The 24453-nt window shown below is 40.7% G+C and overlaps 1 protein-coding gene across 6 annotated transcripts in view; it reads right to left on the bottom strand.

The window, feature by feature from the left end:
* Ae2 (anion exchange protein Ae2) overlaps positions 1 to 24453 on the bottom strand; it is a 59948-nt gene that overhangs the window by 9971 nt on the left and 25524 nt on the right. For 4 of the 6 annotated variants that reach the window (XM_078184836.1, XM_078184840.1, XM_078184841.1 and 1 more), the window contains exons 2-5: positions 22220 to 22414; positions 4678 to 4864; positions 4011 to 4092; positions 3270 to 3647 (exon numbers count right to left, since the gene is read on the bottom strand). In XM_078184836.1, the coding sequence (XP_078040962.1) occupies positions 3270 to 3647; positions 4011 to 4092; positions 4678 to 4864; positions 22220 to 22273 (701 nt within the window). In that variant the 5' untranslated portion in view covers positions 22274 to 22414. Of the gene's footprint in view, positions 1 to 3269; positions 3648 to 4010; positions 4093 to 4677; positions 4865 to 8059; positions 8304 to 22219; positions 22415 to 23740; positions 23925 to 24453 lie in introns of those variants that run through there. The other 2 variants (XM_078184838.1, XM_078184842.1) reach the window with 2 other exon arrangements.

Raw genomic sequence — 24453 nt, 5'->3', positions numbered from 1 at the left:
CAAGAGTTAACACTATTCCTACTATGTCTATTAAAATAACTGGTTCCACATATTTATTTTAAAATTGTTGACAGTATATTTCGGACAGACATTACGGTGAAAACAATAAGTTATCTAAATGGATTCAATCTTGTAACTTGTATAAAGCAACGCATGTCGGTCACATCTTTGGTGCTCCTTTGCACTCCGTAGAGCTAGTAGTCTTTGCATGTCAGCTAGGCTGATAGCGGGAGCGCAAAGGGTTAATAAAAGCTCTCTCGCGGACCCGCTGCGACTTGCGGATACACGATGCACGTTCCTTTGCCAGCTATGAAGCGAAAAGCTATAAACAATAGCATACTCTCGTTGACACGAGGCACGCCGGACCGAGTGCCAGGACTGTTTTTGCGCATGACCCTGGCAGTCTGTCCGACCGTGGTCTTGCCATAGACGAAGATCAGGCTGACCGTCGAACGGCCCAGGTCTTCTTTGTTCAACCAAGTCGAGACGACGGACAGTCAAACCCGGACGAGCCACTTTTGCTCTTCGCACGTTCGTTCGAATCGACGGTCGAACGTTAATTCATTTCGCTCTCTCTGTTCATGATGTAGAGTCTCTGAACGCGGGATGAATGTGTCGTGCGAGAACGTTTCTTTGACGCGGCAATGATATCGGGTCTGAATCTGTTCAATGTGTACGGATAGTACGCGAGGTGTGCAAAGTGTTTGCGCTGTCGAAGTGCTCGCAGTGTGAGCGCGCGCTCGCGGAAGAAACGTCGAACATTTTTCGGAAGCTTCTTTGAAGGCCAACGCTATTCGCGCTGTCGACGATCGGGCCGCAATTGCGACGTATCTTCCGATAGGGCACGACTCACACATTTGTTAAACGCGTTCGAATAAAGTGGAAAGCGGGCGTGTTGTCGGGCTGTGGAGGGTCCCAATTTCTGATCAGTCCGTGCGGTGATTTACCAGAAATGGAAAGAGATACTTTTTCATCAGTCTGATGCGCCCGATGTCCATGGTGTAGCGGTCGGGCCGGCCATCGTAATTGGAGAACATTGTCGGAGGTTCGAAAGTTTACGGTGAAAGGGTCGCATTCGTTCGCGCGAGTCGGAACCACCCGCGAGAGACCGAGCCGCGTCGAGACTAATTAGAAGAGCGCAAAGCCAGTGGCCTCGTCCATCAGACTGCCTGGTACGCTCGCAGAGACAACGCGAATCTCTGGCCGAAGGCCATGACATTAGACAGCAATTGCGAACTGTTTCGCGTCCCTGCCGCTAAACATCGTGCAATTATCTAATACTTGTCCCGGTGGCGCGCGGCAAGCACAACTACCCGTAGCGTTTTCAAAATCGAACAGGTTACTCCGCGTTTTTCCTTCGGCTGATCGCGTCGATCATATGGGGTCAAGGGTATTTCTACGGGGAGCTACGGAACCATTTGGGACACCGTACACGGAACGAGAGTAAAGTCGACAGGTGTATCTAATAACAGTGAATTACATTGCACCGAAATCGTTTCTCACATCAAGAGGAGACAATAATAAACTAATAAAGTAACCAATTTTGTTCGAACCAATGTCGTAAGCCTGAAATCCAAGCCATGATCCGTAGTGTATAGAAATAAGTGGGGAATTTGAAGTCTGTTAACCTCTTAGGCACGACGCGCCATTATAGAGGCTTTTGCAGATGTTCCGTGCTTTAGTCAATTGTGTTACTAGTAATTAAAGTAAACGATTAAAGTGAAAGTGTACATATACAATATACTAAGAAAAGAATATATATAACTAATATTATGTTGTATAGCTATACCAAACAAATATTTATGTAACAAAAATGGTAATTTAGTAATGAAAACTTCCATTCGCGCAAAATCCAGCCGTGTCTAAGAGATTAATTTTCAGTCGTCTCTATCGGAGTGTACTAATTTTATTAGAATAAATAAAATGAATATACTAGAATCGTAAAAAAAACAAAGCAAATCGTTGCATAATTCGACATTACTTTTCAAACTTCCTCGAAGTTTCTCACGATTCTTGTTTTCAACTGTGGGCGTTTTTAACTGACAATACCTGCGGAGCTATTTCGGGTTTTACAATGCAAAGAGAATCGTAGACTGTGGTCTCTCGAGAACCAACATCGGGAACAGATGTAGTTGCAAACCGAACTGTCGGTCGTCACCGGACATTGTTACCACCGTTTTAATAAGCGTGACGTAAAGCTGCAAAACTATTTATAAACGAGCTCTGTTTTTCGAGAACTGGTTAGGTGATTCATAATTCATCTCGTAAACGACGAACCTTTAAAACAGTGTAACCGAGCGTAACACCATTGTTCGGATATATGTAACAACCCGCGTGTTCGTTGTTGGCTTCGCTGCCATTATAGCGGGTGACAGTCGTCTGGCATGTCTCGGGCGAGGAAGCGAGCTCCGTCTGCTACAGGGATCGTTTAATCGCGCCAAAACACTCGAACGGAGACGTCGCAGCTCGCGTGTTAACAATTTTGAAGGGAAACAATTGGTCCGCGGTTCCTCTGCAACGCTATCGCAGCGTTACTTGCACCGAGCGGGAAAAATTCAAAAGACACGCGGGTCAAAAGTATAAAGTCCAACTATTCTCCTATAAGAGAATATCGATCACTTTTTAGTCGAAGCTCAATTATTTTCAACTTCAAGCTAACATACCTCGCAAACGGCACAAAAAATTCTAAGATTGAAATAGTTACTAATTTGTTGTTATGTTATACGAAAACGAAAAGTTTTTATGTCTCGGTTTCCATTTGTTACAGTTTTATACTACTCTCTTTACTGCATAATGCGGCTGAATTATAGCATTGTCAACGAAAAATAAAAATCGCTTGCAAAATACTGTTATTTCATTAACACTAGATTTACCAGCAATTTAAGTATACCTATTTCTACCAAATTCTATCAAATTCTACCAATTCTGTCAGAATTTTAGAAAAATTTAAAAAGGAAATTTAATATAAAAAATTTTGTAAATATTGTTGAAAGAAATAAAAATAAGTTCCTTGGTCTGACTTAGTAAATTAAATAATCGTCTTTTCATTTACTAAGCCTCTTTGTAATATTAATATGCCAACTTATAAACAAACAAAACAATTTCTGTGTGGGGGAGACTTTAGGTACCCCACTCCGTCCTTTATGTTATAAGATAACGTGCTCTTAGGGTTAAGTAAGTGTAGACAAACGCAATAAATGTTTTACCTTCCCTTCTAAGAAATTATTACAGTAGAAGAAGTGAGGAATATAAAGGAATACTGTACTTACTTGTGCTCGTGTTTCTGGTGCCTCCTACATTTCCGGTCTTCGTCGGGGCCCGCGGGTACGGCTCCGGTCGTCGCATCGTCCTGCTTCGACGCGGGGTAGTCCTCCTCTTTGATATTCTCGAATTGTACCCGCGGGCTGCCGACAGGCGGACTACCGTCACTGATACCGGAAGCAGCCCTCTCGGAGATCGGCGCCTCGCTCTCGCTGCTGAGAATGTTCTCCGTCTCCTCGGCGGTTTCCTCGTCGACGTCGGGCACGCTACTAGACGACAGCCCGTTGTCCGTCGGGTCCCCGTCCGTTTCTCCATGCCCGCTGCCATTGCCAACCTGTACCTGACCGTTGTCCTCTTCTTGGCCGACTTCCGCTGTGGATCCTTCGCTGTAAAACACGTGCATTCCCTTTCTCTTCGCTTGCTCTTCTTTTTTTAACCGTTCTCTTACTTTCTTAACCGTTCTCTTATTTTACTTTATGCTCGACTTTTTCGTTTCCTCTCGCTTTTATTCGTTTTTTTTTTCTTTCGCATCGATCTGCTCGATTCTACAATCATCTAACAATTCGCACGAGGAAGCAACGACCGTCACTCGTTTCAAGAAAATATCATATCGCGTTCCGATCGGGTTCCGATCTTGTTTCAATCGTTGCTCCCACGTACAACAGACCGTTTCATTTTAATCTCTCGTTTCTTTCTCTTTTACAAATCGATGCTGTTTTTGCATTGCGCTGTGTTCTTGGATGACTTACGGTGATAGGTGCCGTCGCATGGATCTCGAATGCAGGCTTTTCAGGGGTATGTACGGATGCGGGTAACTTCTTTTTCGGTGTTCTGTAACGAGAAAAATGCGAAATACGACAATATTGTTTCAGAACGTTGAAATTGGTGGCCCGTTGCATTAGGAAAATGCAACGAAAATGCATTCTTGATGGAAGTAAATCTCATTAAGGTGTTAAAATTGTGGAATTAATAATATTTGTCTGCTATCTCTTAACACTATGCTGACCGAATATTTTCTACAGAATTTTACTAATATTGTGATAAAAAGCTAAATTACCAAGAAAAGTAATTTTTTTTGTTATAAAACAAACACGACTAAACACGATATGCCAAGTTTTTGCAATATTCTATATCGCGCTGGGTGTCATAAATTGAAATAGATAATGCAAGTGCAACGACGAGTTAACTCGTCACCGGTTAACAACGTTTGTGCATGAAAAGGCAAGTTAACTCGACAACAAAGTGTTAAGACGTTATGTGTCTCTGTCTAAAATGTACTTAGTTTATAGTATGTGTATAGTTATTATATATACGTAACTGTATATAGTTATTCTCTATACATAACTGTATATACTTATTTTTTATAAAGAATAACAATAAATGATTGGCGTATAAGTAAACAAAGAGGATACGTACGATTGAAGCCTTGATCGTTATACCGCGGTGGCGGTCCTCGGTCGCGATCTCGATCTCGATCGGATCCAGCCGATTCGGAAGGCGATCCGAACCGAGCTACGTTGAACTTCTCCCCGGCGTCCATCGCGAAAACCTTCTCCATCTCCTCGTCGAGTTCCGGTCCCGTTTCTGCGCCATGACCGTCGACCTATTCAAAAATAACAATACAATTATCAAACTTGCTATCGATTCCTCGAAATTTAATTTTATTTAATTCCTTTATATATATGGAAAAGCACTCGCTTGTGCAATAACAAAATGAAAAATATAACTTCTGTTATATAAAATCAGTGAATCGGATAAATAGTTTATAAAGACCTGTGTTAAATCTAGTAACATTGCCTGCAAATATGCTAGTTTGTCATCATTATTGTTAGCATATGTATACACATATCTTATGGAACGTAGCCTGCCTAGCAAAACGAGACGAAACAATAATACCGAAATGAAGTGGTGCCCGAGAATTTTTTAATTTAGCTCGTAGCGAAATCGAGTCCCAAAGAGCCGCTCTCTCCTGCAGCAAAAATCCTGACCCGCCTCAGAGAGAACGACAGCATTGCCACGGGGGAAATTCAATCAATTCTTGAACCGGAGAAACTCCGCTACGAGGCATCATAGTCGATGAACGAACGACAACGGCTCGCTTCGACGGCGAACTAATTCCGCTTGCCAATAAAAATTCATAGGACTCGCGATCGAACGATTGTTCCCGCAATCATTTTCTGACAGACATCTCAGAAGTAGTTATCGTTCCCTTGATTGTACGAAAAAAGAAACTCGGAAAAATATGAAGAGCAAATAAAATTCTATTGTCCACTCGAAATCCGATTGTGAAGTTTGCGCGCGATGCTGCCGTGAACCGTGTTCCATGGATTTCTTTTCAAAATCGAGCAATCAAATGAAAACTTTTATCTTTTTCCTCTTTCGTTCTTTTTATTTTCTTTATTATCTTCATTTAGCTAAACAAAAATGATTTATGTGTATTACTTAATACTTTATACAAGAATGTCGACAATGAATTTAGTTCGACTTTTCCTTATTTATTTATTTATTTAGGAATAAAAGAAACCAATTAATTGAGTATATATTACAGTGAAAGACTAAATTTAAATAAAAATATTAACTATCATAACGAAAGTTTGAACACAGGAATTTATGCAGCTATAAAGAAGTGTCTTCCAATTTCAACAACTTGAAAATAAAAATACGAGAACGACATGATAGGTTTAATGTCAAAACTAATTAGATATTATTATCTGCAAATGACAAATAGCAATAATAAGGTAATGGCTGTCGCGATAACAGCGATCATGCATCGCTCATTTTCGTCGAAAGAACGACCGCTATATAAAATACAAAATTAATTCCGGTGAACGGTTGTTAACAACCCCGGAGCGTCGCGTTGCATCGGCGAGCGATGAACAGTCGTCGCCAGTTGAATTCGATGCACGCGATTCCGCGCATTGCGTACATAGATGCATTCCCGAGGCTGGGCTTCTCTCCGTTCGATCAGCTGCGGAGCCGCGTGAATTGCGTCACGGTAACGAGCGGGATACGGGAGATCAACGTGTTCACGGAAGAAACGTTGTACCTTCGAGATCATTCCACGCCACGCGAACAGATTCGACGGGCATACGCCAGCCAATTTAACAAAAACTTCGAGTCATCTTCAATTATACAATTTTACTAAAAATCTTTAATTTTTTTTTAATTATACATTTTGACAAAAACTTCGAATTATCTTTAATTATACATTTTGACAAAAACTGTCGTCGATATATTTCAATAATTTGCTGATTGTCATGGGTCCGAATAAATTTGTTAAAAAATTCCTTATGATTCTCAGCCATACCGGTGAATTAAACAATTCGGTTGAGAAAGATATATAAAAGAAGAATTCTTCGTTGAAAAAGGAGCGAACTTCGTTGACCGAATAAAACGATAGCAGCCGGTGGAGCATTTCCTGTTCGCCCAACAAGGACTTTCGCGCCCTACTTATTTCCCACAGAACGACGCAGCTAAAAGCTGGGGTGTTGTCTAACCCAAAATAACATCAATGACGAAGTTATAGAAACCGAATTCTTTCTTGATATTCCACCGAGGCTGTAAAAGCGAGTGTAGACGCGTTGACAATCCACGAAGTCCAGGTGCTCGTTTCAATATTTTTAAGAGCTTCTGCTCTAGAAAACGGTCTTGAAACGGTTCGTCTCTTTTCTACTTGTTCCTCGATTCGCAATTTGCCGTCGAATCCAAACGATATTATTCCAAATAGAATTTTAAAAGTGTTACCTAATAAAATTTTATAACGTTAATATAGTCCGTATTAATTTATCATATCAGTCCGTATTAATTTAGGATATCAGTCCGTATTAATTTAGCATATCAGTCCGTATAAATTTAGTTAATTAATAAAATTTCGCAACGTTAATATAGACCGTATAAATTTATTATATCAGTCCATATAAATTTATCAAATCAATCCGTATAAATTTATCATATCAGTCCGTAAAAATTTATGAAATACTTCGTATAAACGATCATATAGATTATCAGGCTAGCTTTCGTACACATTCAATAAATAAATAAATAAATGAACGTCGGCGTCAAGAGAAATTGAGAATCGAGTGCGACGAAATTCCGCAATCTCAGAGGAACAGTCGAGAAATCCAGTGATCAAGTCAGTCAATCGAAGGGACTGGACATAGACTGAAAATCTAAGGCTGGTAGGACGAGTCGAAAATTCGTAACGAACGATGTCGCGTTCCGATCACGAACACGTTCCCGCAGAACTAGTTGCCGGAAGAGCGGTCGAAAGCGCGCGAACCTGATTTGACGCGAGTCACCGCATCGAGTAAAACTAGCGCGAATTCACCCATTGCCGATCGACGATTCCTTAGCGAAGCGGAGTTCCAAGTCGGTTGTTTCGGCGATCGGTAGCCTGAAACGGTGGTTCCTGGTATCCAAGGACATAGAATCGCCCTGTGATCCAGAATGCGAACGCATTTATCCAACTAAATCAATTGATCTGTCGCTGATCGAACACCATTCTCAATCGAGTTTCACCAACACTTTCACTCTTTCCACGAAAAGAGTCGATCGGAAAATCTCCAGGATCGACCGTGACCTCGTCCTGGACCGATCGAGCAGCGTTTATCGAGCAAGAAGAACCACGGTCCATGGTGCGAGCGAGAAATTCCGACGAGAGAGGATACCGGAGGTCGTTGGTTAAGCGATGGAGAACATTTCCGGGACACACGAGAAGGGTGAAAGAGAGGCAGATCTCGGATGCGGATCGTGTGTGTGTGGCCTGTATAGGGCCAACCGTGTCGCGTCCGGATATCACCTGGTGGCTCGTACGCGATGACACAGAGGGACGCAGTCAGCGGAGAACCTTTCCGGACGCCTGATGCAGTAACGACTTCCCGGAGGAGTTCGCGGGAGCCTCGGAAATGGCATCCCGAGCCGAACCAGTGCCCGGCCGCCGGTCGGCTCGTGCCCGCTGCCAGGGAACCCAAACTGACGGAGACGGTAGCTCCGCCACCGGACGACAGACAGAGAACCGCCGAGACCCCACCGACATAGCCGACTTCGCTGCTGGGGATGAGCCGGGGACGAGGCGCGGCGAAGGGTTGCACAGCCCGCCCGACTACCCCCGGTCGATAGCAACCCCATACGCGCCAACGCCGGCGGACAAGGTAGCGGACAAGGCAGCGGACGCGCCAACGGGCAGATGCATCCACTCAAAGGTTACCCCTTTTTCTCGTCCACGGACGATCAACGTTCGCCAGACATAGGCTGGCAATTCACACCCTGCGCGCAAATACGCCTTCTATAAGATGTTTTCTATTCGTCTAGACGCGATACGGCGCGATGCGTTTCTAGACGCGTGCGTCAATCGCGGTTGCACCGACACCCGATGGTCGATAATGCTTTCTTTTGCCTGCGAGCGATTTTTAATTACCGTCAGGGGTTGCGAGCAGTTGTGATTGTGGTCTCGTTTCTTGAAATCGATTTGGACAACTGAAAAAGTCTTGTAACTATTATAAAATATATTGGTTCCGCTTTCTGCCGGTTGCGGTTCTTCAGAAAATATACAGTAGGTTAGTGGAGCGGGTACTGTGGGGTGAATTACTGTGGTCTTTGGTTTTTATTTATCGTACATGATTCGAGTTCAAATCGGTTCGAACCAGGTCGGTTTCTATCTAAAAGACACGAGATGCAATTTTATGGTAAAAATACGTTTTGGTAAAAATACGAGATGTGCAGTATTTTTAGCGCGTATCGAACGAATTATTCGAGCAGTCATTTTTGAAATATGTGCAGAAATACCAACGCGAGCGTGCTCCTGGTAATAGCGGGGAAGGGGTTCGAAGCGACGAAGGAGAAGTCGAACTATCGAGGTACAAACTATCGGGAGACAGCGCTACATACACTGTATATTGCGTCTGCGTCGACGCACGCGTTTTGCGATCGCCTGCTCCGGCAGCAGCAGTCTAGACTCCTAGACGCAAGCGTATGTGTGTCGGACGCATATAGGAAATCCCGCCTTTACCCAGACCTACCGCACCGCCGAATCATTGGGGGGAGGTTCGAGAACGAATTGTACGAGAATTGGGGCGATGAACAGGTTCTCGCTGCATTTACCAGAGAATTATTAATTAAACATCAACCAGAAAATTCTCATAAAATTTATGTAACTTTTTTAACACTTTCACTGTCACGTTAGCTACCTCAAAAATTGCATAAAATTAAAATATTTTATTTAATCAAATTAACCCCTTGCCATACTATTTTCTTCCTAGTTACAAGAATCAATACTTTTTCTACTGTAATAATTTCTTAGAAAGAAAAGGAAAGATATTTATTGCGTTTATCTACATTTACTGAAATGGTCAAATATCGATGACAAGAGAACAGAATTTTATACGGCAAGGGGTTAAAATTGAGAAATTTTAAATTGCGCGTGAATTGCTCGCCAAGATTTCAAAATTCCTCCTGGGACGCCGAATACGATGCAATGTCAGGCAGTTCATTCGGTATTGGTTTTACCTGTGAAGCAGCTTCGGATTTCCGAATGTTCTCTGTTCGAAAATCCGTGCGCGGTGCAGCAACAAAAACCGATCGATCGAACGTCTAACGGAAGAGAGTAGCGCCCGGCCGTTCAAAGTATTCGTCTTACCCCACCCAAACGAACGTTTCAGTTAATAATGAAAATGCACCGGTGAACATTGTAATAACGAGAAACTTTACGAGATAGTCAAGAAAGAATGAATTTTGTTCCTGTATTTTTCAATTGATTCTAAAAGAATACAGATTTTAGTTATTTTTTTTTAACTCTCTTTGCACTCGAAGCAATTTTAACTATAAATCTGAAATAATTTTCCTGACTCGTAGTATTTCTATTTTATGCAATAAAGTGCACTTTTATGCGAACAAAATTGATTCTTGCGACTCGTAGCAACAGTTTCACTACTCAACAATTTTTAAAATCTAAACTTTATTATAATAAAAATTATTTTGTAACGTAATCGAATAATTTTAGTGGTGCCTCAGAGTCACCATTCGAATGCAAAGGGTTAATGCATATGTACTTCTAATAAAAGCGGAACTGTAATAATTCATCAAGAAAACATAAAAGAATAGATAAATCAATGATAAAAGATAAATGTAACAAAATTGTACATAAAATTATGATTTTCTAATAAAATGGATATCATATCAGGCATCCTTGTCTTACGAGCGCAAGCAAGAGCCGATTGGCGACTGTCGACGGACCTTCGTTTGATCCGGGACAGGTGATCGCGCGCGTCAAAAATAACAGTTTTATAAAAAAAGACGTTGCTCGGTTCGATTAACTGCGGAAGTTGGTGTATCGAAAGCCGGCTGGCCATTGGTCGACGCTGTGGACGCAACAAGTGTCAGTCGGCCGTGAAATCTGGTCCCGGAGGGACTCCCAAGCGTCGTTCAAAGTCCAGGGAAACAAGAAAACCAGTCGTGTCTCGTGTCTAGTGTCAGCCGTCGCGCAAAACAGAGAAAGATTCGCCGTGAACGAGGAAGAGGGAATTCGCGGAGGAGTGGTCTCGTCGGGCTAGGGTAGCTCTTTCGCTGGTGTGCTGCACGGCGGAACCCTCGAGCCGACCTAGGCCTAGCTCGCGATGCTGGTTTATCGACCGGCTGCTGCGACCTGCGACCCGCGACAGGTAGGGCCATGCACGCGTCGACTATTCTAATCGATGTGTACCATTCGGTGGATTGCTCGTTGCACTTGGCCAATTACCAGTCACGTTAACGCATTCACGGTCGAATATTCGATTCGTATCTCCCGAAGTTGCAAGACTAACGATCTCCGTGCAAAATTCATTCACTTATATGGCATAAACTGGCTAAATGCTCTTTTAATTTCTCGACATAAATCCACCGTAATAACAATAATAATAATAACAATAATAGCAATAACAACAATAACAATAATAATAAAATAAAGGTAATACATCCTTATTGCTCCCATGCTCCTCATGAAATTCTCTTTTTATTTGTCCATTTCCTACGAAGTGTAATTAGACTCTGAATATTGACAAGTCGAAACTAGTATACCAACATTGTTAATTTCTTTTAACCCTTTTAGTGCCGGGCGAAAAACGGGTGCCAGTGCGAAGATAATCGGGCGAATTTGACGAATTTACCAAGAGAAACGTTCATAATAATCAAACTAAGAATGATATTTACATGATTCAAAAAGCAACATATTACGAAAAAAATGAAGAAATTTTATAAATAATATTTATGCATAATAATAATAATTTTATAAATTTATTTTGCGATGGAGTTCTCCTACAATGCAAATAGTAAGACGCTGTTGTGTAAGTGTTGCGAACAATATATCGTCTTTCGGCACTAAAAGGGTTAATCTTCTAACAAATCTCCTTCGTTATAAAAATTATTTCAAATAAGCAGAGCATTGAGCCGTATTCCATTACGTATTAGTCTAGCTAGAGTATAATAGTTTTAAGTTGCAGTGGTCTGCAGCTGTCAACGAATAGGTATCATTTACGCAACACCTAATACTAAATGCACAATATTCTATGCATCGAGCGCATATAATAGGTATAACAGCCCTTCGGAAAGCGTTCGAGATATCCGGTCACACCGGTGAATTGCCGTTGACCACAAAGGACGAATAAACTGAAGTTCCAGCGGACGGTTAATCAAAACTCCGCGAATGCATTATTAATGCGATCGCATCGAGCGCGCAGCTGGCGATGGTCTAGTAAATTATAAAGTTGATCGACATCGCGGTATGAATTATGGTCGATCGGGGAGGGAACTGTTTCCATAGATCACGAGGTAAAGGTGAACTTTATTTTCGGAACGAGCCGATGCCACGAAATTTGAGTGGCACGGATAAACGACTTCCGCCGCGAATCCGGGATCGGTCTTGTACACGAATTTCTATCGGCGTTGCATAATGCATTGTTGCCCGTGGCCGTGAAACTCGGTATAACTCGAGTGTCCAGTAATTCGCCGCTTCAATAAATAAACACGACTTGGCCCGTCGATAAAATTGCAACGATATTTCGACAATATGGAGAACCGAAAGATATTTCTCGCCAAAATAGAATAAGATCGTCGAAATGTTTGTCCAGTGGTTACTGTATGATTTTTTAGAATTTATTTACATGAATTCGAAACTCTCTGGTACACGAAAAATATGAAAAATTGTATATTTAGAACTCACAGAGAACCGTCGTAAAATTGTATACCTTTGTGTATAAAATACATTTTGTTATATAAAATGGAAATAAAATGAGCCAGGAGAATTATTTCACATTTACAGTTAAAATGGCTTCGAGTGCAAAGGGTTAAACTCTGAGAGAATTCAAAATAGGTCCAGTGATCCACGTGATTTATTTAATACAATAATAAAAATCCTATTCAAACAATTGAATTTGCTATAATTGATTCTATGAAATCCTCGTCTTAAAACAAGAGAAGGACTGAAAAACTGAACTTAAATCACGTTTGCTCAAATTGCAACAACCCGCTGTCGATGCAATTCGATATCGGCAAAGGAGGCGAAGTGAAAAATCGTGACTATTTTGGACCGGCGCTGTGCGGCGATTGATGGATCGACTTCGGAGAGGGTACAAAACGAAACAGCCAATGCAAAGGGTGACAGGCTACCACCGGAGAGCAGCATCGACGAGTGAAATAGGTACAAGAGGGAAAGGGAGAGGGAGAGAGAGAGAGGCTGAGGGTGAAGGTGACGGTGAGACCGAGGCACAGGAAGAGAGATAGCGAGAGATCCGGAGAGCGAAAGAGAGAAAGAGTGCTCTTTCAGAATCGACCGCGCTCAACCTCGACTCGCGGCGATGTGTTGGTTTCGCGCGCACACATAGGTGTCTCGCTTCCTGCTGCAGCGACCTTGAACCTGAACCAGCCAGCCTCCCCTCTGCTCACGGCGTCCTTCTCTCCTGACCTCTTCATTGCTGGATGAAAAGCTGGATGAAAATCGATGCGCCGTTTGTTATTCTGTAGTTCCTCTCCCTCGTATTTTCTTTCTGGGGCGTGCACGTTCGCTCGCTCGTGTCTTCACGCGTCTCTTGATATTTTCTCATCGCTCGTCGCGCTTCTTTGCCTCTTTGCATCTCTGCTTCTTTCTTCCATGCCAGATTTACAACGTCGTGCGCGTTCGCTCGACACGATCAGGAAATTTCAACGTCTTCTTCCGAAAACTATTAGGTTGGAAACTATGAAACGGGCATCGCAGCTGGGCATAGACTAAACAAAAACGCCCGTTTCATAGTTTCCAACCTAATATTACGTTGGCCAACAAGTCATTGCGTTTTTCTATATTGTCATCTATGGAGAAAAACGCAAAGACTTATTGGTCAACCTAATATTTGAGTATCGTTACATAGTGCAGTCACGTGGAACAAAAATATAAAGTCCAAATATTCTAGTATACGTAGATGTTAACCCTTTGCACTCGAGTGGTGACTCTGAGTCGCCGCTAAAAATTGCTTCATATTCCAAAGTACTTTTTACATTATCATATTCGTTATCTTTAGAAAAATGCAATAGGTTATGTAAAATGAAAGTACTATATGTCAGAAATATTATATTGAATTGAGTTAAAATGGTTTCGAGAGCAAAGTGTTACAATACATAAGAGAATATCAATTATTTATTCGGTAAAATTCCATTATTTTCAACTTCAATTTACCATACCTTGGAAACGGTACAAAGTATCCTGAGATTGAAATAGTTTCTACTTTGTCGTATGGTATATTATAAGAATCTGAAAAGTTTTTAGAGAAAAGTTGAAGAGAATATTTGGGCTTTATATTTTTGTCCCGCGAGCCTTTGTTCTCGCCGCATTGTACATCACCGAGAAGATCAATCGAACGGTTTCGATAGCACAAAATAGGATAGTGCTTCTTCTTTGGTTCGTTTACGGAACAGAAACAATTTCTTTTATTCAAAAATAAGCTAAACGAAAGAATAGAATAATTTAATATGTTTTTTCAATATGTCCAAAACAAACCAAAAGCACTTTACTAGAATGCTTATGCGAGTAAGCCTCGCAAAGATCATCAAAAGGGAATAGAGACGAATTTAGTGGAAGACTAAGTTAGCAAGCGCTTACAATGTTTCTCTCTCCGAAAATTGAGTGCTCGTTTGGCAGTTTTCCAATAAACGTTGTCCTCGATACGTGACATTGAAATCTTTGGAACGCGACGTCGGAGATTCTATTGATATTTCGAAAGAAAGCAAAGCTAAGAGCCGTTCGAAATCTCGAGGAAATCATAATCTCCGGAATCGTCCGACGCACGGACACACACGGTCTACACAACTCTACGCTGCACTCGGGTCGATAATGATCGTCGCGCTATTATGGTCGGCCGGGGGGAGGCTTAATCGACTTTGATAATCACAGTTCGATCAAGGCGAATCAAATTGAATCGCAGGAATCTCTCTCTCTCTCTCTCTCACTCTCTCTTCGTCGCTCGCTCGTTTGCTCGACGTCGAGATGGCGAGACTCGTTAGTGCGCCATACTCGCGCGTCGATAGGGTCAGCACCGTTGACGCGGTCTCCGCGACAATCAATCGATCATGAACGACATTAACGGAACGTTAGATAGGCTTAATGATTGCCTTTGTTCCCGTGCGTATCGAAACGAAGGAAGACGAACAAGAAAAACAACGAGAGATAGCATTCACTGAGAACGAACAAAAGAAAAATAATCAAGATATAAAGGCGATCGAGTACCATTCTTTTTTAAAGATGTTTCCTAGATCCTTTTAACGCAATGACGACCGGCCCAGACATTGTAAAACTGCCGGCCAACAATGTTGTCAAAATATAGAAATATTTTGTTTCGGTTTCCCCATCAAAATCCTTCGTATTTCTCGTTGTCTCGCGTAAACTCGTGGCAGCGGACGCGACATGAGCCAGCCTCGTTTACTCGTTCGAAATCAATTTCACGGCGTGAAAGGCTGTGTGTGCTATTCCCTTCGAGATACGGCTTTCAGCTCTTCGCAACAAAGAGGAATTCACGTCATTGCCGGCGGCAACCGATCAACTGGAAGAGAAAGAAAGAACGAGAGCGAGAGAGACAGAGAGGAAAAGGTCTATGCTTGCTTGGTCGAGTGATAAAAATAACCTTTCTCCGATGATCCGTGCTCCCATTATCGAGCCGACCTTCTTCAGGTACGCGGTACACGCTTCTGCCCTTCCGTTACTTTATGTTAAGCTGTCTTCCGCTTACTATAGCGTAATATGGTTCCACCGAACGGTCACCCCAAACAATAGTTTCAGGTTTCTCTGAACGCATGTATATTTCTTCGAACGCACGTATATTTCTTCGAACACATTTATATTCGTCTGAACGCATGTATATTACATGTTTCAGACTTTAAAAATTGTTATTTGAATATTAAATTTTTTACAAGTGATTTGAAATTCTCACATGGTCCATTAAGGTTTTGCACTGATATTTAATAAAGATAATAGTATAAAACAATTGGTAGTACATTTTTTAGTTCAGGAAATCCCCGAATGCTACAGGTGGACGACTTTTAGTGTGATCTCCGTTTTATATGTGTCATTGCAGCCATTGATTTTTATACGTTTTTATAAGAAACTGTATATTATACAATATAAAGCGTCATTAAATAAAGTACGTAGAGTATTCTATAAATAAAACTAAAGAAAGTGTGGAGCTGAACGATTTTTAGTTTGACCGACTGTATCTCCAGTGTATACAATATAAATATAAAAAATTAAATTTAGAGTATGTGTATTTTTATATCCTTATATTCTTTATTTCATACGTTTATCCTACATTATACGAATTAATGATATTCACTAATAACTGTTCTGTATATTTAATAACACTATTCGATTATAACAAACGAAGTTCTAGAAGTTTGTTATCGAATAACCGACACTATAAGACGCGAACGATTGAGAAACTGAAGAAAAAGAGTGGAAAGAATGCCGAGCGAAAAAGCATTAAGCTCTACCGTGATAAGCTCCGAAGAAGTTCGACAAATCGTTTAATGCTGTAGCGGGGTGAAAGGAGGCGACTAATGCAGCAACGGTGAACAGAGAACGCAAAGCAAACAACTGAAACTGGAAAAGTATAGTCACCTTGACGACGGTGGTCGTGGACGTCACCATGGAATGAATCTTCCGCCGGCAAATCGACCCGCAACAGCATTCTCCCATAAAAAACTATCCAGCAACTTTTCGTAGAGCGTCACCACGCGCAATCAACCTTTATGATACTGCGGCCGCGATTGACACCGGTCTTGTAATCGAATTTACGGCTTCCGGCCTTGCGTAAGTGCTCAACGACGGCGATGCTTTGCGTCGAGGACGCTGGACTAGCGATTCAACCCTTGACGGGGCTCGCTCAGACTGACTCAAATTCGCTCAGACTTGGTCAGACTCACTCAAGACTTACCCAGATTTGTTCAGACTCACTCATACTTATTCACCTCTGTAGAATGATTAGTGACAAATGTCTATGTTCCGGCCAGCTAGTCAAATTATTTACGACTACCGCAATCACGACCAAAACACGCACACACGCCTTGCGACAATTCTAGACGAAGAACCATTACAAATAAATCAGGACATTGATAGTACGAGACAATCAGATGTTACTTCCACTGACGATTTTCCACACTAATTTCAAACGCACTTAGAAACCGATTAGAAAGTTTGACAACCACCGCTAGACATCGTACAGCGACGGACTAAAGTATTTGTACGCCTTGTAAAACGCAACGAATGTTTCAACCCTTTGCAGTCAAAGCTATTTTAACTGTAAATCTAAAATAATTTTTCTGGCTTATAGTATTTACATTTTACGTGAAAAAAATGCATTTTATGCATATAAAATCGATTCTTGTGACTCACACCAATGGGTCCACTGTTAACAATTTTTTTAACTTACCTATAGAACAATTTTAGTGGTGATGTTGAGGCAAGATAATTTTTATAAAAATTAAAATAATTTTTATGTTATGAAAAATTAGATTTCAAAAATTGTTAAAAGTACAACTGTGGTTACATAAGTTACAAGTTTCAATTTCATATGCATAAAATACATTTTGTTATATAGAATGGAGATGTTATATGTCAGAAGAGTTATATTATAATTACAGTTAACCTCTTGCACTACGATGCCTTTCAAGCTGCGTTGATTAGCATTTATTTATCCTTAATTGGGTCAGACAATTTTTGTTTCTTTTATTATATATTATAGACTTTGATAACAGAAGAATTTATTTTTATTTCGATATAGTGGAAATTAATGACATTAATATTTATTAGATCCTCCATGAAATCTATATCACGAGTCTAACACGTTATTATAGTGCAGGGGGTTAAAGTGGCTTCGAGTGCAAGGTGTTGAAACTGGTCTGAATTACCTGATTCTTTTATACGAGAAAGATTAGTTTACTGTACAGTGACTAAATTAGTTTTCTAAGTTTTAATTCTAATTGAACAGAGTCTATTCACTTCGAAGTTGTACAAAGGTTCGGTAACTGGAATTCCATTGGAACAGACACCTAACTCACAATCAGACTAGATGGGCCAATGAAAGGCAATTTGGATTTTGATCGGAAACGGAGCTACTACGAGCACCGATTCGGGTCACTCGCCCTAAAAAAAGGACAGGTGCGAGCGCTTCGACGGGACGATAATTCCCGGACGTAATTCGCCTATCCGACTGCTTCCGATAGCAGCGAACTCCGTTAGGAAACGAACGGTGACGCTGCGCGAGTCGATTAAGCGTCGACAAATCCAATTCTTTCGACGGAAGATAGAGAGCAAAGGGAATCGTTTGTGAAGGGAGTCGAGAAGAGAGAACTAATTCCCATTGGAAAAAAAAGGAACGTCGACTGAATGTGGAGTTCTTGCAGTGCGTGCGAAGGAATCGAATCGTTGACTGTCCCGTCAATCGTTAATGACGGTCCCGTCAATGCGTGCAAACACGAGACTCGAGGCACGAAATACGAGACCCGTCGCTTTCGAATATCGATCCCATATCGAGGATGGAATTGTGCCAGAAATTCCGCGGCGAGTCGTCGACTCGCCAACGGAGCATCCGCAATTTCCTTTTAATAAACCATATTTTCTATGTTGGCAGCGAAAGCGACTCTGATCATTCACCGAACAGCGCGTTTCAAACTTTTGCCGTACCATTTTCTTTACAATTACTATGACTAGAATTTTTTCGATCGTATTAACACTTTCCACTCGGACGCATTTCAAGTGAAAATCAAAAATAATTTTTCTGGCTTCTAGTATTTCCACTTTATATAACCAAATTCATTCTATGCATATGAAATTGAGTCTCGTGACTCATACAACAGTTACACTATCAACAATTTTTTAAATCTAAGCTTCGGCTCTATCTATAAAAATAACTTTGAAACGTGTTACAACAATTTTAATGGCGCCGCAGAGTCGCCACTAGAGTGAAAAGGGTTAATTTCTTAGTAGAAAAAAGAAATTTTATAGTTATTTTGTACTTATATCTATTTGAATGTTTAAATATTTGTGACAAAAGAATCAAATTTGATTATTATTGCCACTTCCTTATGACGTGTATACACGTCGTACGCAGCTAAGATGTTAAAAAATTGTGAACAATTGTCATATGAGTCACAAGACTCAATTTCATATAAAAATGTAATGAATAATCCGTAGCCTAGTAACGAATTATATAAAATAAACGAAAATACTAGACGAGGAGAATGTAGATGAGGAAAACATTTTGAATTTGAGATTAAAATGCCTTCGAATTCAAAGGATTAATACAAAACCTAATTTTCCGGTAAAAATGACCGATTTCACGTTTTTTTTCAGCGAATCAGTTACTAAACCCCCCACCACTCGGCATTGCGGCGCTATATTTAATCGTTCGGAATATAACCAACACGCATCTGGATTCAATCCCGCGAACTTATGCAACGAGTTGAACAAATATCGTCCGCTTTGTCATCCTGAGCGAATTCCACTCGCGTTCGACAGCGTCGCGAAAACAATCGGAAACAAATTCCGCGGGGTTGTAGTAATCTTTTTACACCGGGTTTCGTTTGAACTAAGAAGAACGGGGGATTAACTAGAAACGTGTCTTTGCTTTATAAGAATGACAGGCAGAATTTATCGAGATCTTTCGTTATTCTGATTATAGCATGTGTTTGAATTGAGAAGTTTATTCAATTGTTCTCTATGAAATATTCCTTATAATCTCTATAATGGTGAAATAAAAATCTGACACCGAAATTATACTATACCGGCGTGATAGGGTTAACGTTAACACCAAACCTACCGAGCTCGAACAGCGGTTACGCGTTTCACTTTAGAAGAATGGCAAGACTGGACTTATTTAGACTTTCTGCCATTTATGATTTATGCTTCAATCGTGATATCAATTTAATAATTTCGTATGTAAAAGACATTGTAATATAAAAAAATTTTACAAGAAAAAGAGTGGAATCGTTCATTTTGACCGACTTGATAGGTTTAGTGTCTATTAATCCTTTGCACTCCAAATCATTTTAACTGTAAATCTGAAATAATTTTCCTGGCTTATAATACTTCCATTCTATGTATCAAAGTAATAATCTTTTAAGTGTAAATTTTGTTGGTATAAAAATGATCTCAGAACGTGATAGAACAATTTTATCGGTGCCTCAGAATCACCACTCGAGTGCAAAGGGTTAAATTTCAAAATCGTGAGTTGCCCAATTTCGTACCCGGCTCGAAATCATCGTCTCGGGTTCGAATAAGGAGGATGATTTTTGTGAAACGCACCGGTGAATCAGTGTCGGCGAGCAAAGAGCAAAGTAGCGGCGACGCGGCCACGCCAGACAAGTCGGTCTCGGATTAACGTTTCAACGTTTCGCGTTACGCTAAACGCGGCATGGATTCGCAAAACGGGACGAGCTCGTGCCGGCTGATTGGCCTGATTGCCGACGGTCGTAGGTCAATAATCTGTTGACGCGAGATGCGACACCAACAAGCGTCGTCGAATTGCCCCGACACACCTAACAGAATCCTGCATGCCTACCGCAAACGCGTGACCGTAAATTGGCGACAAAGCCCATTTCTTGGAACACGAAATTCGACGTTGGATTTTGATATCGAGTTCGAACCGACAGGATAGAAATACATTCTGTGGAATCTACCCTTTGTACTCTAATATCCTGTTAGACCTGTTATGCAAATTCCGAACATAATGTACTAAATATGGACGTTAATTATTTAATATGTACATTATTTATTCCATATGTATATTGTCATGCATATATACGACACACGTGGATGTAATTAAGCTCTGTTCAACTTTGTTGTATGCAGAAGAGTTAAACTCTGGTCGGACAAGATTGCTTTAGAAAAACCGTGCTCGCCAATATTTATTTTCTGTTTTAACCCTATGCCGTATTCTGACGAGTCGAGCTCGTCATAGAGATTTTTATTAATAGCTTGTTATATATAAATGTTATTCCGTTCTTTTAAGCCTTCATAAAAATCTGTCCTCTTGTCATCGGTGTTTAACCATTTAAGTAAATGTAAACAAACGCAATAAATATTGTTCCTCTTCCTTCTATGAAATTATTACAGTAGAAAAAGTGCTCATCCTTGTAACTATGAAGAAAATAGTATGGCAAAGGGTTAATACATTTGGATTGTTAAACGTGTGCTGTCAAACCATACGTGCGGATTTTTGATTAAATTATCTCAATGCTACGAACGATGCACCCCACCTTTCCGGTCCACGATTAACAAAATATCATTGATCTGCCGCGATGATAAAATTTTGACGAACGTCTTTGTTGTTGCCGTCGATATTGTCGTACGATTACGCGAGTAGCGAGAGCAGCGTGTGGAAGGGAGCGCGAAGCGTGCGAGCTGTCCCTCCCCTCTTCACGCGTCAGTATAACAAAGTGAAGTGCTATACTGCACTTATTCTTCGGTTATAGCTGCGTAATCTGGGATTAGCATCGAACGAGCACGTTATCAAAAGCAGTGCTTTAAATCTGATTCACGATGGAATTAAAGCAAATCTTTTCGGATTATTCTGTGATGCATAATTTCTCTTATAGATAATTTTCTAATTATGAAAGAAATCGAAGCGCTACTTTAATCGTGTGCTACTTCAAAAATACTTTTTCTTTTGTTCGAATTTTTGCATGTTCAACTCGGCGCTATAGAAGCTTGAAAATAAGTAGATGTGCAAATAATAATATACTTTCATAATTTTTCATAATAAATATTTATAATCCTTAGAAAGACTTTTGCGGAAAGTAACTTTCTAATTTTTTATGCTATTCATTATACTATTTATTTATCATATTTACTATATCAATCAAAATTATCATGAGGTGTTCGATCTTGAAAGAGTCTTCCGAACAAAAAGTCATAATAATTTCATTTTTGATCTAATACACTTAGTACTGTTATGGAGAATGCGTGAAGATCTATCATATGATGAAAAAAATTCTTTTAAATTAAAAAGGAATTTAAATAATCTTATTGTTTTTATTAAACATCTTCATCAATCCTGTTACTACAATATGTTATCGTGTAATTAATGAGTAATTTTTTCCTGAACAATTTCATACAAGAATTGTACTGTAAGAAGAATTTCTTTCGTTTCAATCTCCTATATCCTACGTGACCGTCTCGATTTTCCACACGTTAGTAGTAAATTGATAAAGAAATTCTTCAGACAAGAGTTACTCAATATTTCTACGATAACAAATTGCAACAACGAAATTGATAAGAAACATTTTATTTAGTAGAGAGAACTTAGGATTGTTTACCAGAGAATTTAAAAATTGTCTACACGTTTTCTTCAATCAAATTGTTCGTTCGTATGTGATAGATAAAAAGTGTTGAGGTAATATAGAAGAAGCGAGTGATTCGGATATACTGGAGAAAGAAACAAGTGGTGCTCCAGAAAGAAGAAACACTCACCGATACCCTTTTGCCAAAGCCAAGGAAGGACAGCTTTCTCCTGGTGTTCTCCATCGTTCACCAGTCGCGGTAGCTGCCGGGTACAGCTATCGGTTTAAGGTGTCGTCTTTTTCCTGGGTGCTCGGCCGATTCTGAGACGGGACGGCGATGTCCACATGTGGAGGAGTCGCTGGGATGGCAGCTCCGTTCTGCTAGCTGCAACAATCAACGGAACCGATCGTTGTACACACGCGTTTAAGTTTTTCTTTGCTGCTTCCGATCCTGGGTTTCGCGAACGAGACCGTAGTCACGCTCTTATCTCACATACACGTTCGCATCGAGTTTTCTAAAGGCGTATCGCTGACTTCCTGAGAACATCACGCGGCGACAATCTTGAGCATGTCATTTTCTACGAAGGAAGGATGAGCGCGAAACGATAACTCGCAACACGCACGGGGAGGAAAAACTCGTGGCAATCGTGTTCACGACCAACTTCTCGCCGTGTACAAATACGGATCGAATGTGTAAACTGTATCTTACGGTTACGGTACACGCGTCTCGAATCGATAAGGCCGGTAATATCGTTTTATCGAAGTCTGGGAAGACAAAGCGAATAATAGGAATAGTAAACGGGTTTATCGAGAGCTCCCGGCGCCGCGTGCCAGGTGCTATTACATTATATCCAAAGGATATATGCGAACGATCGATGCCAACAGCAAAGAGGAACGACACTTTTTGCCGCTAAAGGGCCGCTGCTTCTCCAATTGGAACATCATTTGATTAATAAACTAATTTGTATTATATTATACATTCGTTCCTATTTTCTTCAGCTTTATTTATCCACAATATTTTTAAATTGTCTGCAAACGTGTAAATAAATACTAAAACATTGAAGTTTTCCTTGTCCTCCTAACTCATGCCATATTTCATATTTTATATTTTTAAAATAAATAAGATTATGATCTTCAAGATCCCACGATACCATTTATGTCGAAAAATGGAAGGGGGTCGCGTTCTAGGGTTAGCGGCATCATTTGCGAATCTATTCTATCCTGTTAATCTTCCGTTAATAGACGACTTGTTACTAATAATTACTTTTTCACGAAATTAAACATTGTCACACAACCGGTTATTGCAGTCAAGTAATGTGTATATCTTATTATCATTATTATTATTATTATCATGTTCCATGCCACGTGTACCACCGATGGTACATACTTACATGTTTATTTAGATCGCTAGATAGTTTACAACAGATTTAGAAATAAAGATTAATTTCTGCCACAAGATTGGGTCGCAATAAGTCCGTTTCACTGTTATATATACGATAATTAATAATTACATATAATACATAGCTTTTAGTAAAATATCAAATATAATAATAATAGTATTATTATTATTAGTCTTATTATTGATTGATTATTCCCACAATTCTTCCTGGATTTCGTGACAGCGGAAATTAGACCATCCCCGTTGCGTGCGACATAATTACCGATTGGAGAAAATGTCGCGATGCTAGGTACAAGGTATTTCCGTACAGACCTTAAAAAGAAACGTCGGTGTCTAGCGTGTCACGGGGTCGGCGCAGTCGACGACGACGACGACGGCGATTGGAATAGCGAGCGATCGCGAGAGCGCTTGTTCGCGTACTAAAGGATCGCGGCGATCTCCGGTTCGCCGTCAAGATCGTGATCGCGATGGGGAGGCGACGCTACAACGACGGTAACCGACCAACTGACTTGCTCTTCGAGGCTGCCAGTGACTACTAACGGCAAAGCGACGCACGTCCGTCCAGACAAGGGACCGTTTCCAATGGAACTCGACGAATAACGTCCCGACGCCGGTGAACGTGCGGTGGGCCGGTGGCGTAATGCTCGCGAGACTGATGTACGTATTGTAAAGCGTTACACGAGAAATCGTGTTGCATGAATACGGTGGTTCCAAAATTGTTGGCTACAGGAATTCTAGTAAGCACAACGAATTAGTTTATTTTTCTAATAATGTTTCTCCCGGCCTTCTTTAGAATGCCCTTACGTACATGTACGTATAAAGTATTGCACGAGAAATCTTGTTATATGAAATGGCTTACGTATTCTAGTAAGCATAACTATAATATATAAGAGTCTGTCATAGTTTTACGCAGCCCGAGCGATTTTTTAGAATCGATCGTTAGCACGATATTCTTCGTTTTCACGTGGATCGGTAGACTGATGCATTTGTAGTCTATCCCGTATCACATATCCTATACCTCTTTT

Source organism: Augochlora pura, chromosome 7 (genome assembly GCF_028453695.1).
Source record: "Augochlora pura isolate Apur16 chromosome 7, APUR_v2.2.1, whole genome shotgun sequence".
Lineage (NCBI taxonomy): Eukaryota > Metazoa > Arthropoda > Insecta > Hymenoptera > Halictidae > Augochlora > Augochlora pura.
This window is presented reverse-complemented; position numbering and strand designations above follow the sequence as displayed.